The 15,330-nt window shown below is 32.0% G+C and overlaps 1 protein-coding gene across 1 annotated transcript; it reads left to right on the top strand.

The window, feature by feature from the left end:
- Positions 1-125: 125 nt before the first annotated feature.
- On the top strand, positions 126-15,319 carry LOC111004298 (facilitated trehalose transporter Tret1). The gene is made up of 5 exons (XM_022275284.2): positions 126-201; positions 7,846-7,980; positions 9,080-9,215; positions 11,831-12,003; positions 14,072-15,319. The coding sequence occupies exons 2-5, from the start codon at positions 7,891-7,893 to the stop codon at positions 15,182-15,184; spliced, it is 1,512 nt and encodes a 503-aa protein (XP_022130976.2). The 5' UTR covers positions 126-201; positions 7,846-7,890; the 3' UTR covers positions 15,185-15,319.
- The last annotated feature ends 11 nt before the right edge of the window (positions 15,320-15,330 follow it).

Raw genomic sequence — 15,330 nt, 5'->3', positions numbered from 1 at the left:
TTTAATGAACTTCTATTGCATCTATTTGTGTTCATTATCCACTGACTTACATAATTGTAATGTACGGATCATTTTAATACATAATATTTTCGCGCTTGATTCGCACACGTGGGGACCATACAAACACGTTTTTGTTGGATTTCAGTACGGTTTGAACCACTCGCATTAGAGGTTCGCTGTTTGTGTAATGTTTCAATAAACGTAAGTATTTATTGTGCAGTTTAATCAAAGCAAAGGTTAATACGTGATTTAATTTTGATTCGAATCTAATTTTTTAATTTTGAAGGAAGGTTTATTTATAATATCATTTAATCTGAGCTGTTAAAGTCAAAGGTTGATATAAGAGACTTAGATTACATATAATAAAAACGCGATATAGCATATTAAAAGCATACTACTGTGTGGATTTCCCATCTTTGAATTAGAATTTCCCATGGGAATTAATGATAGACGGATAACTAAATGTAAATCCTATTTTAGGACTTAATTTGTTTCTAAGACATTTCTTTGAATTGCTGAATTATTTATATGTATAAGTTAATACATATTGTAGTTTCAGATGTAACATATATGCTTAATTTAATAAATAAAAATAAATGTCCTAATTGAATGGTCATAGTAGATACTTTGAATTCATCGCGGATATAACAGCATATTTATGTTTGGCTGAACAATTAAAAAAAAACGTTTCTGTCCATCTGGCATCTAATCCGCATTGTTAAGCGAATCGGGAAGTATTTGCTTATATAATTACTATTAAAAACTGAAATTGGAATTGTTTTTTAAAATATATGCCTATCGAAATTGTTATGTATTTTAAAACAGATAGATTGTAACTTATACTATCAAAAATTATAGTTTAATAAATATATAGTTTTTGAAAGAAAAATGTTTTACATTAATATTAATTTAGTTGGTTCAAAATTAAGTTCGGTACAAATAACGATACACAATAATGGTTAAAACTTCTTATCGCAGCGATAACGTGCTTCCGACTATTTTGATCTTCTAACCGTAAAATTTTTGCATTCAAAATGAGTCAATTTAACCACTGTTATATTTTTTTGTACATTGCTCAATAATGGCTTAATATAACATAAGAATTGGTACCCATATTAACTATAAAAATATAAATAAAAAATATAAATATAATTTTTAATTCAAAATTCAATATTAAAGTTCAATTAATTTAATACATAAAGAATCATTTATGTATCGCTAATTAATCTCTGCTAATATAATTTCTAATAAATCACAGAATCCCTTGTATTGTTCTAAATACATATTCTGGATATATAAAGCAAAAAAGTTAATCTAAATTGGTAGACAAACTTAATACAAGCTTTTTTAAATAACAAAGGACAAACAGGCAGGAGCCTCACCTGAAGTGATATTGCAATGGACTTACATTGCAAGAGGGCTTGCAGTGCCGGACTTTTAAGAATTGATACTCTCTTTTATTGAAGAACGCTAAATCCAGTTGCCTCAGTACATCAAAATACAAATATCACACTATTTTTTTTCTAAAAGATCTTTACTGGAGGTGCCCGTCAGTCTCAAAGCGTGTCTTGTCCTGTGTCAGATGAAGCAACTCTTCTGCAGTCGCAAAACCACTTCCTAACGTTATCAAGACTTTTTGCTTTACCACGCCTTTTACCCTGGATTTTAAACATTTTAATTGAAGGAGGTAAATTTATTTAGAAGATATTTCATACTCTTTCTGGAAAAAATTAAAGAGGTTTTAGTCTTTTTGGCCTTAGATTGGCCGATCTTGAAATGGGTCTTATGAAACGAAGGATACGTTGCATTATTTTAGAAGTCATAAGCTCCAACTCAATCTTACCAATTATAACTTAAATTTGCGTATGTACTTGTGTTTTGAAAACCCCCTAAAATCTCTTTGAAACATCTTTGGACCGATCTGTCAAAGCCAATCTAAAATATTAAAAATACAATTAAAAACAAATTTCCTTATTTTTTAATAAAAAACCCATTCTTAACAAAAACTTTTCTTGTAATTTCCGCTTGTTAGTCACTTATTGAGACAGGAAAATCATTAATTAACACATTTATAAAAGAAATACAAATACAATTCTTTTGGTAAATTTAAATAGACCTGATAATTGTTTTTCTGTATTATGTACAAAATGTTTGAAGTCGTAAGTCGTGTCTTTGAGTCGTAGGCAGAATGGGCGCGATACTGGTTCATCAACGCATTACACCGTGTAAAACCTTCATGTATAAGATCAAAGATCGGCATGTCAACCACAGGTGGCCTACAAAGAACCATTTATTATTAAAAGTATGAAGCAAAAAAAAACAAATATGTTATATTTACCGATGTTGTATGGCACTTTCTCTATTTTCTATTGCAATTTTACAAGACTTTAGATATTTCGCATATTCAATGTAGCTGGGGTAAAAACAGCTAAACTTAATTGTAGTGAAAGCTGAAGTAAGTGCTAGCTAGGTTATTAGGCATATACACATAGTGCGTCTGGATTTTGTATGAAACACCCATTTAAAAGGCGTATGAAAATCTACTATTAGGACTGACTTATGAGAGTCTACTTGTCTCCAACAATCGCTTTTAATAATTTTAAAAAGTAGTAAATTAATATTTGTTAGTTCCCGTGGAATCACTAATAAGTATGTCGATATTTTATGTTATAAAATTGTTAAATTAATAATAATTATATATATTTTTTTATAATTACTCTTATAGAGTATTGGCCTTCTCCAATTGGTTCCATCTCTCTCTGTCTGGAGCATTTTTCTTTATGTTCGTCAGTCGAACTCTTGGTCCATTTTGATAACATGTCGTAAATATTTTTTTAAATTAAATAGAAACAAACTACCATACAAAACAGCCAGAGTAAGCAACATTCATTATTGCTTAGATTACTCATATAATCTTTAAAAATACTTAAGTGAAATTTACAAAAATATTGAATGTATCCTTTCTACGTTACTTTTGCTTCGCCTAAATTATTTAAGTGTATTCAGTTGACATTTGAAATCACTTCAGCCATATAAATATGGGATGTGAATTGCGTGGGTTCACAAATAACCATAATGAAGCAGTTTTTACATATACTTGAAGGTTTGGTATACTTTGAAGGTGACTTTGCCCTTAAGGTCATTCTAAGGGCAATGCAAAGAGCACAATGAATATTCCTTATAAAAGTCTTCAAACCTCATTAATATAGTTGTGTTAGCAAATATATTTTAAATAATTTTTCTTATTACAATTTTAGTATATGTGACCCAATGGGACTGCAATAGAAATTTCTGTGATGATTTTTGGTTTTATCGGTTGCATTATGGATGAAGTTTTCTGTCACCGTAAAATATGACTCATGATTTCCTGGCTAATTGTTTTAAATATCGTAAAATTAATACATATTTAAGTCGTCTTCCATTATATAAAAACACAGCTCTTTCTATTATAACTTTTTTAGAAATCACATAGATATTGTTTTATTTGATAGTTTATTATATTTGGCACTGACACTTCCATACAATGTTTTCCATGACATCATATACTCACACATACATATCATAATTGTACTTAGTACGTCTACTATTCTCATGCAATAAAGTAGGTGATCAAATTACTAAGTATTTATACTATTAAATGCAGTCTAGAATACATATAACAACTAGATTTATTTCATAAAGGAACTCTTAGGAACAAACTTAATGGTGAGAGTCTGAAAGCACTTGATCTTAGTTTGTTTATATAGATAATAAAAATGTCACCGTGACCACGCACGCTGTATAGCACGCGAAACGTCGGATAAATTTAAAATTATATTAAATAATTATAAGTTCAAAATAATACATAGCTTCAATCCGGTAAAAAAGTGTTTTCTTTAAATTTGTAAAAGCCATGTAATAAAAGATAATACTAACAATAATATAATTATTTAATTACAAAACCTAGGAGAGTCTCATTTTGTAGTATATAATATAATTTTCAAAAATTGTCCATCAGTGCCTAATACATGTCTCTCTATCATCTGGTTTCAGATATATATAAATAATAAGTTTATATACAAAAGTTAAGCTTCAACAATGGTTAGCTGTCCCATTTTCATGTCTTAAGGTCGTATTTGTTCCCCAGAAGTTTCTTGACCTTGACTTTTACGTCTGCGATGATGCTTTGGGCTGCATTATATTTTGCCTTGGAAATTCAAGTTGACAGTGAATGTGATCCATCCGAAGCGTATTCCTACTTCAGTCGGGATTTTATAGTTTTATCGATTTATGGCCCATAGTAAATGTATAATATCTAAACGTATAATGCAAAAGCACGAATAAACATGATTCGAATACCTTTATGTACAAATAGACTTCATATATATATTTATTCACTAAATTATATAATTACAGTACTAAACCAATACTATACAGTCGAAAAAGAAAGAAATATGTATAATGTAATATTAAACTTATAAAAATTTCGCTAAGGTTTTAGCTTGTTTATATATTTCGCGCTATAAATCAAAATGTCAAGTGTAAGTTGTGTCACGGAAGGATTATGAAACTTGTTCTGTGCATCCATCATGACACGATTTCTCCTAGCGTCCGTTATGACGTAAGTCAAAGCCTACAGTTACAGCAAGTGGCAGTAGCCTTTCTAACATTACAAAAAGGAAATATTTAATTATTTTATTTTACAAAATTAATTCACTTATAAAATCACGAAGAACAATGAAAAATATTCCAAAAACGGAAACAAATATTTTGAGGACAGTTTGTTATTGGCACTTTTATTTAATTCATGTGCTTGCTAGTGAGTTGTCTATTGTTAATAAATTCAATGGAACGTTTAAAATTAAAAATATAATTAAAGTTGTAAAACATTACGCAACTATTAAATAGTCATTGTACAAAGAACGTTATATGTGTTGTACAATCTTACAACTAACTAACTATATTCTAAAACAAAACATGTAGACAATATATAAAGCCAAAATATATTACATAGATAAATAATAAAATATGAAACAGAAAACATAAGTAAGTACATTTATAGACAAAAAGAAAAAAGTTAAAATAAAACTGAAATTTAACATTAAACAAACACACATGGAACAATTGCGAATATCTTGTCGCATACATTGTAGGAATTCTGATAGAAATTAACGACAGAAAATAATTCTGACATTAATAATATCGGGCAAAAATGATAAGTCTTGCTGACTCCATTGACATACTAATTAGTCTAAATTATAATATTTGCAAGAATTATTAGCTATTGAAACTTTGATACTGTTTAAAACTAAAGACACAGACTTTTACAAAATAAAGCTATATATACAATTTATGTTTTTATTTTTATATATGCTTTAGCTGTTATGTCAACGATTTTTTCATCTTAAAAGATTCCAAGGCCTTATACTAGTTTTATTTGTTTGATTGGGGTGTTGTCGATTTTGTAAATGGATTGTATTTACGCGAAAAAGTGATCAATTTTTTAATTTAGGTATATCTTCAATTCATATATTATTTCACCTATTTATAGTTGTATGTATTTCAGTATAATTAACTAGTCAAATTAATCTATCACAAGTCACTTCGCTCCATAGTTCGGCTTCACAAACCATTATTCACAATTAGTAATACTGCAACTTATATTATAAGCCAAGTAACATACAATTGTATTCTATGTTATAAAAATGTAAAATGCCTAACTTTTTTATTATCTGTACTTTATGGTTCCTGGGTCATCGAGTTGCTTTATATCATAGAGGATTTTAGTTTTACTCTATACCCCTCGCGTAGAACAATGGAATATTATTGAATGAATGCAATCTAACAGTTGAAGAGTTGCCTACGTCAGGCTATACTCTCGGGACATGACTCCAATCATTTAGTTATAAAACTAAGAAAGCATGAGTGAGCGAAATGTATAGCTTTGGCTCGTATATGTACTTTAAACTACGCTTTAATAATTAATTAAGTCTTTCTCATAATAATTGGATTTCTAATAATAATTGGAGGCACTTTGTTAGTAAATTTAATGTGATCATTATACAACACACTGCAAGAAAGGCATCATCATTAAACAATTTTACAAATTATCATTGTGCACTGCCGGATAAGCCAGCATGGGGCCTCTAGTAAATTCTATCCAGGGCTCAGGTTTAGGCTTTTAAATCAGGGCGGACCTTTTACAATTTTTTTTGTTTTGGATTTAATATCGGCAAATATAGAAATAGTAACACGTTCAATTAGACTTATTTAAGCAAATCATAATATATTGTTGCTAGCTAGGGGATCAGATAAAAATTACCATAGATCTCGTCAAGGGTATATTTCTGGATAAATCAATGCCACAAAATACTATATAAGTACTAATCATACTTATTACGCACACTTCATACGTGGAATAATTGATACCATGATGATCTTATATTCCAAAATAAACGTATTTTTATTTTTTATATTTTTTAGTACTATATCACTTGTCTTCACTTTATCGGCACTTTATCTCTTAATATCTTTCGAAACTGAATTAATTTGTGCCGTTTCGGCTCGTGGAAAAATCTAGAAAAATTGGAGTCAACCCGTATTTGTATCACTATTCAGCAAAGTAAGATGATTAAGACATTCTTATAAAAAAATAAAATCTGGACGCTTGAAAGGTAGATGTGGTATGCTAGTCTAAATATATCAATTATAATTAAACATTTATTTATTTATCACTACATTTTCCTATCTTAACAGTAATGACTAATACGATAGAATTCCAAAATCCCACACCAACTATTCTAGATAAAAACATTAAAAAATTAAACTTATATTCCTAAATCTATCTATCCATAACTAACAATATAGCTAGCAACTCTTGTGAGCTACTCAGCCAGTGTACAAACAAATAGGTCTACCTCAAAAGAAACTCTGTTCACTATCCGTATTGCGCGTGAGTGGCGCTTTGCCAATCAAGTTGGCGCGGTACATCCAAAAGTTTAGACGTAAGTCTCAGGTTTCTATCTGGTACCCGTAGACCCAGCCTCTCCATTATATCCGGATTATGCATCCTACCCGTAAGAATCTTAGAATTAATTAAATTAAATCTTCTTCTGGCCTAGCTGGTCATTACATTACGGTAAAAATTTTGTAAAATACCTATTTATTTTTACGATTTAACGTCACGAATTCGAGTTTTAGATTTTTAGGTGGAAGTGAGGCAAGATATAGTACGCTACTGTGTAAATTAATATTTTTTTATTACGGGTACGTTGGACCGTGCGTTAAAAACCGATTTCGTAAATTCTTTCGAATAAACATTTTCATATAATTCTAGTTTAAACACTAGCTATCTGTATATTATGTGAATTTAAATTCGTAATATTTCTACATTGAAATCGCCCATGAATGAATAATAATAACATTCAATCAATCTGATTGTAGAATATCAATCACTCAATTGAAAAGCAGCGTTTAATAGAGAACTTATTTATAATTCAAACATTACGCTCCAACATTACAGTTTTGAGTAGTTTGTTTTTGTCCGGGGCCGTTTTGCCGTTTTCTCGGAATAGGTAGAAATTTAAAAACGTTATAATTTATGTACGAACAAACAATCTCCCCAGGGGTTATCCTCTGAGGCCATGTGAGGAATAGACCTAATGGACAATCCTCTCAAAGGAGGGAACGGTGATATTTCACAATTTCTCTATTTTTGTTACAATGAACGAAATGTACACGATCTCTTCGTGAAACGGAAAAATACATTGTGTTATTGATTGATTGATTAATTTCTAGTATATACTTGATATTGTGTGTAATATATGTGTTATGCGTTAATATGTTAAAATATATTACTTTTTTTAGATTGCCCGTTCACTGACAAGGGAATGCTGCCGTAGCAGTAGCCGTATGTCAGCGATGATCGAAAAAATGTTAGAAAACACCTTGGCCGATGGCGGGAAATGCCAGAGACAACGCGTATCCCCTTTTTTAAGACAGGTGTGTTTCTACTTAATCTGTGATAAATCTAAAGGCGGCTTGTATAATTTTAATATGGTAAACATAAAAAGCAGAAACGAGATCATCTAATATATTAAATAAATAAAAAAAACGAGCAAATAAGCCTGATTTTATTAATTATAAATAAATTTTTGGTGTAGAATTATATAGTTTATCTAGTACAGTAACAAAAAACGTCGTATTTTTTTATGTTGCTGTAATCGGGTCACATTTCTGGTTTCATTTCATTGAAACAGTTCAAAAACGTTTCCTTGGAAAGCTTTGCAACCGTCTACGTAGTTGGTCCCAAAGTTCTGTCACTGGGACATTAATATTTATTTCTAGGTCAACCTTACATAATAATACAGATAATATTAAGTGTTCCAAGTGTTTTATTATCTAGAAACACTATGTTTCGATTATTGTTGCTTATCCGTAGTTTAATTGTAATTACAATATAAAGTAAAATACAGCAAAATAATAAAAGTAAATTACAAATTACACTCTTTTAACTAAAGTACTCCTTTGTCTTTTATATCAAATTATGTTCACATTGAAATATTATAATGTACATATATACAACATATAAATATTCGTACGTGACTTGTCTTTTATCAACATAATTTATGTATATGTCGCAGCCAAATAGCTTAATTAACCGTTTAATTAACGGCCAAGCCTTTTAACTACACGGCGCCGTTTAACTAACGGCCTGAATGAAAATATTGCTTGATTGAAATTCACATTATTTTTGTCAGTAGACTATTTTATTTGTTGTTTTTTAACTTTGGAAAACACCATCAAAGTTGTGGTTTGCCGACGCCATATTGACAGTTTGAAGTTTCGTTTGAGAGTGGGCAGATAGTGGAAGTAAAATTAAATTAACAGTCAACAGGCTAGGCAAGTAATGAAACGTCATCGATCCAAGTCATTCATAATTAAGTTTGTTATGAAAGAGCTGGGAACCCTGACACAGGTATTTTTGTTTACTTAGAAGAATTCCCAAATGAAAATCGAATCACATGAAAATTTGAAATTGTTCGTTGTCAAATGAATAAACACATTTTTATTTTAATGAAGATTATACAACGTGTTTCAGGCCCTAGCAGTGAGCGGAGTAGTTATGTACATGATTGGTACTGGAGCAAATATAGCATATCCAGGAGTACTGCTGGAGCAGCTACGACAACCTGACTCTGCGTTACGTTTGTCGCCGGATCATGAATCTTGGATCGGTAGGTTACTCTTAGTTAAAGAGTAAAATCCTCTGAAAGACCATATTTTAACAATGTTATTATGTAAAATAACCAATTTCCTGTGTTTTCTATGTCTTTTGTAATAAATTAAATAGCATTTGTTACTTCGCTGACATATGTTATGTTAAGAATTCATAAAAATTAAGCATTGCTTTGTTTTTATATGGCTGATTGTGCGGATTTTTATAATTGTTCGATCTAAATGTTCCACGTTGCAAATAAATTATTTATTTATTGAATAACAAAGGCTTTTCTATGGATAAATAGAAAAAAATAGTGTGTACCTTTGTACACGTTACAAAAAACAACTAAAATGCAGTAGTGATAAATATTAAAATTAATCAAAAAGATTTTATTTAAATAAATAAATTATTAGTAAATACTATCACCGTCGTATATGAAATTGATTTGAAAACACCAAAATAATATTTATTTATTCATAATGTTTAATTGTACTGTTACGAAACACGTGTTCTAAATATAAAAATACTAGAATATACAACTTGAACATAGTTATCGATTTCCATGCCACCTAGACCTAACTTTACGCTGTCGAATTTAGATGTTGGTGTGCGCGCGCATCGTAAAAATTCACTCTCATCATTTTTATCACTCACAATCCAAAAGAAGTATAACTTCAAAAAGTTCATGGCTAGGTAAATCTTGGTCGAGAAAGCTCTTCTAAGTTTATTAGTTTTATTCTTAAAGATATCTTACAGTCTAAACTATAATTAGTTTTAAAGTTTATAAAGGTTCAAGCTAATATAAAAGAAACTAGCCCAATGTTTCCAAAATTTAAGATGGCAGACAGGGATGAATCTTCTGTCGTTTTAATAGACCATAAAACCTTGGTCAAACCTTTTTTTTTTCAACATGCCAGTGCCAGTCCTCACGATATCTTTTTTATACAAACGTTTTATATACAATGTTTTCCTATGTTCGAATATGTATAGGAATACAATGGTGATGGAAAATATAAGAACAGTGAGTCAACAACTCCATTACATAAATGGAACTTTATACGGTAGGTATTAATTTATCGTAATTTGACGTGAAGGACTATTTGCTTGCACTATTGTTCAACTAAATCTATGGTACTTAGCTAACAATTTAAGTAATGATAAGTCACGTAACAATCATTTGTTTAAATTTCAACGGTGTATCAATGGTAAAAAAATTCGCACACTAACTGATGTGATGTGATGATATAGACGTGTTTATTTTAGTTACTTTCACAGCTTAATGACTTATGGTTTAATACGGTTACGCGGCAGATGTACAAAAATATTTTCATCCTACAGAAGAGGGCTATTCGTGCTAATCTATAATTTAAATTCTAGGGAATATTTGAGAGATAAATTTAAGGAAATTAATATACTTACCTTTCCTTCGCAATATATTTATGAAAATATTATATATGTATACAAAAATAGTGATAAGTTTACTAGAATAGAACATACGCACAATGTTAATACTCGGAACAAACGCAGGCTGCAATTTTCCCGTACTAGACTATTAGGATTTAGACTATTTATAGCGAAAAGGGATACTTTTCTTTAACATAATCTCAGAGGTACTTATATATCTGCATTTTAATAAATTTAAGAAATGTATTAAAGAAAAGCTGTGTAAAAAGGCTTACTATAACGATTATCTAGTTGGCAAAAGGGCCTAGGACTAGTGCTACACCGACTACTTCTAATTCATTTGCTATACATATTTGTTTTAAAATAAGTGTTGCTTGATGATTTGCTATTTTAAAATAGTACCGAGAGTTTTTTACGCCGGCTATTTCTCTCGGCCCACACCCTCTGTCTTTGCCGATGAATAAGGATGTGGATTAAGTGATACATGTATCTTATATTTCAAAATAAACATATCCATATCATATTTATGTTAACCGACTAAAAAGAAGAGAGAGTCCGTTACAGTGGTCCTTGTTGTTCAAAGGTTATATAAGTACATATATTAAAATTCACTAAAACGGTTTAAGCTGAAGGAAACAGAACATTTTTGATTAATTCAGTCAAATAGTCAATCGAAAATACTCAAAGCGTTCTTTTTCGGGCGAATAATTACCCAAAAGCAGAAATAACTAAAGTGATTTGCGATTTTGAAATCAATTCCTCACCTTTTGGCCTATGAATACTGGGTGAATGTACTACATTGTACGTGCATACTAACAATTCTCTGCAACTTGCTTTCACGAGTTCACTTGTAGGTATATATGTGTTTTATACCTTACCTATATACATCGCCATATTTGTGGAAATTTAAATGTAAAATGTAATTTGTTTTGCCTGAATTTATTAGTATTTAGTTTATTCATTGTTTGTAGAGGAGTTGACCTTGATTGATAATTCGACTTAGGGTCCTTCAAGAAAAGAACCAACTGTTAAAAGGCCGGCAACACACTCGGGAGCCTCTTTCATTGAGGGCTCCCGAGTGTGCCTTGGCATGGACATGAGCGGTGTCACTTAACATCAGATGAGCCTCCTGTTTGCCGTTTTGTCTAATAAAAAATTATTTGTTTATTATGAATATATATTTTCTATAATAAATATTTTAATTAAGCTTACAATTTGGCTTTCCAGCGTCGATCTTGGGGCTGGCCCTAATTTCTGGAATAGTTGTAGCGCCTTTCTGCCTCCAGAAGTTGGGACGTCGTCTTACCAACCAGCTGAGCACTTTACCATCGTTGTGTGGCTGGGCCCTTCTGGTCACTGCCAAGGATCCTGTTGTGCTGCTCATGAGTCGCTCTTTACAGGTAATTAAATAGTTGGTTCGATATATATGCAGACTATAAGCGTTCTAAAGAAATCTTTTTTATAATCAAAGTTTATTTATGCATATGAATCATATGCATAGATCGTATGCAGGTCACTTAAACCAGTCAACAGCATCCCCAGTCCTATCATAGATACACAATACAACTCGTCTTTTCACCAATGACAATTAAACTCAGTGATATTTTCGTCTTAAAACAGTCAATAAACAAAAAAATTTCAACGCCATGTGAAAAAAAGTTTCGTTTACATTCCAATAACAATGGACAGATACGTCATACATGTTTGTATTCTGTTAATTTTGATTACATAATAGTTTATGATAGATTTATTTGCAATTACTGTATTGTCAATTGTTTATACAGGTTAAAAACCTGTATTATCTTTAAGTGTCACTATCATAACGTTTATTGACATTCTTGATTATTTTAAAGCAGCGTATCTTTGCTTGTAATAAACTAATCAGCGCTTAGTTCTAACGTTTCGATTCCTGAGGTCGTAGGTTCGATCCCCAGCTGTGCAGCAAAGGAATTTCTTTCTATGTGCGTATTTAACATTCGCCCGACCGGTGAAGGAAAACATCGTGAAGAAATCGACGTGTTAGACCCGAAGTCGATGGCGTGTCGAGTACAGGAGGTTGATCACCTACTTGCCTATTAGATCGAAAAATGATCATGAAACAGATTTAGAAATCTGAGACCCAGACCTAAAGAGGTTCTAGTGCCACATTTGTTTATCTAACATTTTTACTTTACACTTTATTCATTATTATTTTACGGACCAGCCAGCCAGCAATTTTTTTTATTTTCATCTTGTGATTGCCTTCTTAATTAAGATTCTAAATTATTTGAATTGTCCTCAACGTTATATATAATAATAATGACAGTTATTCGTTTAATAAGGTTGATTTTAATTTAACACCATGCTATCATTTATTATTTCGTGGACATTATAATCATGTATGGAAATGGTATTAACTTCTAAAGCAACACGATAAACACTTCATCTAATTGGTCAAAATCTATTCTTGTGTGTCAGGTCGGACAGTCAAGGTCGTGATTTTATCAACCGGGGTGGCTAAACTCTAAAGGACAATAAAAATGCTCATACCACTGGCTTACTTTAGTAGTAAATTCTAATTGCCTGGTCGATTTAAAGTTGTGAAGATTGTGTTTTCCCACAGATTATTTTAAGGGAAGATGATTCTTAAGTGTTCTTTTCCGAAACAATTATTCCTACGGACGCCCCATACTATGCGCATGTGTACTATAAACTGAGTCACGAATGAAATATGTATATGAAATTCCAAACTCCGCTTGAAGGCTTATTTTATTTATTACCCGCACAAGGCCATACATGACAAAAAAGAAAAGAAACAAGTTATACAAACAAGAACTAATGTGTGGCTACGAAAATATATGCCGTCCGCAAATACGTAAATGCTATGCATATATATAGCCTAGCTTTATTTTGGTCTTAAAAAATAACGGAGAGACGGGTATTCTACAAAGTGTACCTACTATGGAGGCTGTAGTGTGGCGTACTGGAGTAGTTTGTTAATCCCTCTTGCGTCGTTTTAAAACCGCATTAATTCAATTTTATCAGCATCACCTTGATGTTTGGAAGTCTTCCTCGGTCAGCTTCACAACACACGTTCTTGTTTTTCCTAGAGCTGCTCTCGATTATCTTAGCTGTTATACGACAAAAAAAGATTCACAAAATTTTGTACAGAAACATTTCAAAGCCTCTGCTATGTACTTATATCGTATCTTACATATCTATTCATTAAAAAAACACTGGTGCTTAGGTCCGGGCCTCAGATTTATGTATCTGCTTCGTGATCATTTATCAATCTAATAGGGAAGTACGTGATCAGCTGACACACGCCGTCGACATTTTGGGTCAAAAGCCGGTATCTTCACGACGTTTTCCTTCACCGTTCGAGCGAATGTTAAATGTGCACGTAGACAGAAAGTCACCTATTGAAGCTACCTGGCTAATAATCTTTATTCTTTTAAAAATCTCTAATAAAAAATCAATCTTTTTCAGGGATTTGGCATGGGCATACAAGCGGCAGCGGCACCAGTCTCAATTGCCGAGTACTCTGCGCCGAAGCATCGTGGAGCTTTCCTTGCAACAATCGCCTTCTCATTTGCAACTGGAATGTTGGCTGCTCATGTCTTTGGCACCCTTTTATACTGGAGAGCTGCTGCTTTGGCCTGTGGAAGCTGTTACGCCATATCACTTCTATTGATCTCGATAGTCCCAGAGACGCCACCATACCTAGCTTCAAGAGGCAAATTTGAGGCATGTAAAAAGTCTTTCCGCTGGCTCAGAGGCTGCGATGAAGATTCCCAAAAGGAGCTAGATGTATTGCTCGAAAGTCAAAGAAAATGCACTGCCTCATCGAAGAAAGTGTCCAAACTGAAAACCTTTATAGAGATATGTAGGAAGCCAGAGTTCTACAAACCGACTGTGATAATGATGTATATGTTTATACTGTTCCAAATATCTGGTATGACTGTGGTGCCGTCTTATACAGTCCCAATGATGGATGAAGTAACGGGAGGCGGTATAGAATCGTATACAAGTATGTTGATGGTGGATATGGTTAGATTTGCTACAGCCGTTCTCTCTTGTTTTGTTGTTAATAAGCTTAACCGAAGAACTGTTCTCTTTATGGGTATTTACATCAGCGTCGCCGCCCTACTTACGACATCCTTGCTTCTATATTTAAGGGACTATGGCTATATACCAGAACAGTATAAGTGGACCCCAGTTATTCCAACATTGATATATATTTTTGGCAAAACATTGGGAATTTTACCTATCCCCTGGGCTATTGCTGGAGAAATATTTCCGTTAGCCTACAGGTCTTTGGGAAGCGGAATATCCGGTATGTTTTTATCTATCATGTTCTTTGTGGTTGTAAAAACAGCCCCAACATCGTTCAGGCAAATTGGAGTTAGTGGAACGTTTTGTGTCTATGGATTGAGTATTGCCATTTGCGGGGTGTTTTTATTTTTCCTACTACCAGAAACGAAAGGAAAGACACTATATGAAATTGAATGCCATTTTAAAGGTATCAAAGATCTAACCGGGGAAGCGGATCCTCACGAAAAGGATAAAATGTTAGAACTGGAGAATATAGAGGGCGGATGAGATGGGAGAAGAGAACATTAGGAAACGCCTTGCAGCTTTATAGAGCTGGCCACGTAGTTAGGAGGAATTTTACGGTTTTATATCGATATACATTAATAAAACACTATTCATTTGACACAGAATATTCATTTAAAATATATATTATA

The sequence above is a fragment of the Pieris rapae genome, chromosome 18 (assembly GCF_905147795.1).
Source record: "Pieris rapae chromosome 18, ilPieRapa1.1, whole genome shotgun sequence".
NCBI classification, from domain to species: domain Eukaryota; kingdom Metazoa; phylum Arthropoda; class Insecta; order Lepidoptera; family Pieridae; genus Pieris; species Pieris rapae.
Note: the sequence above shows the minus strand (reverse complement) of the source record. Positions and strands in the feature narration are given on the sequence as shown.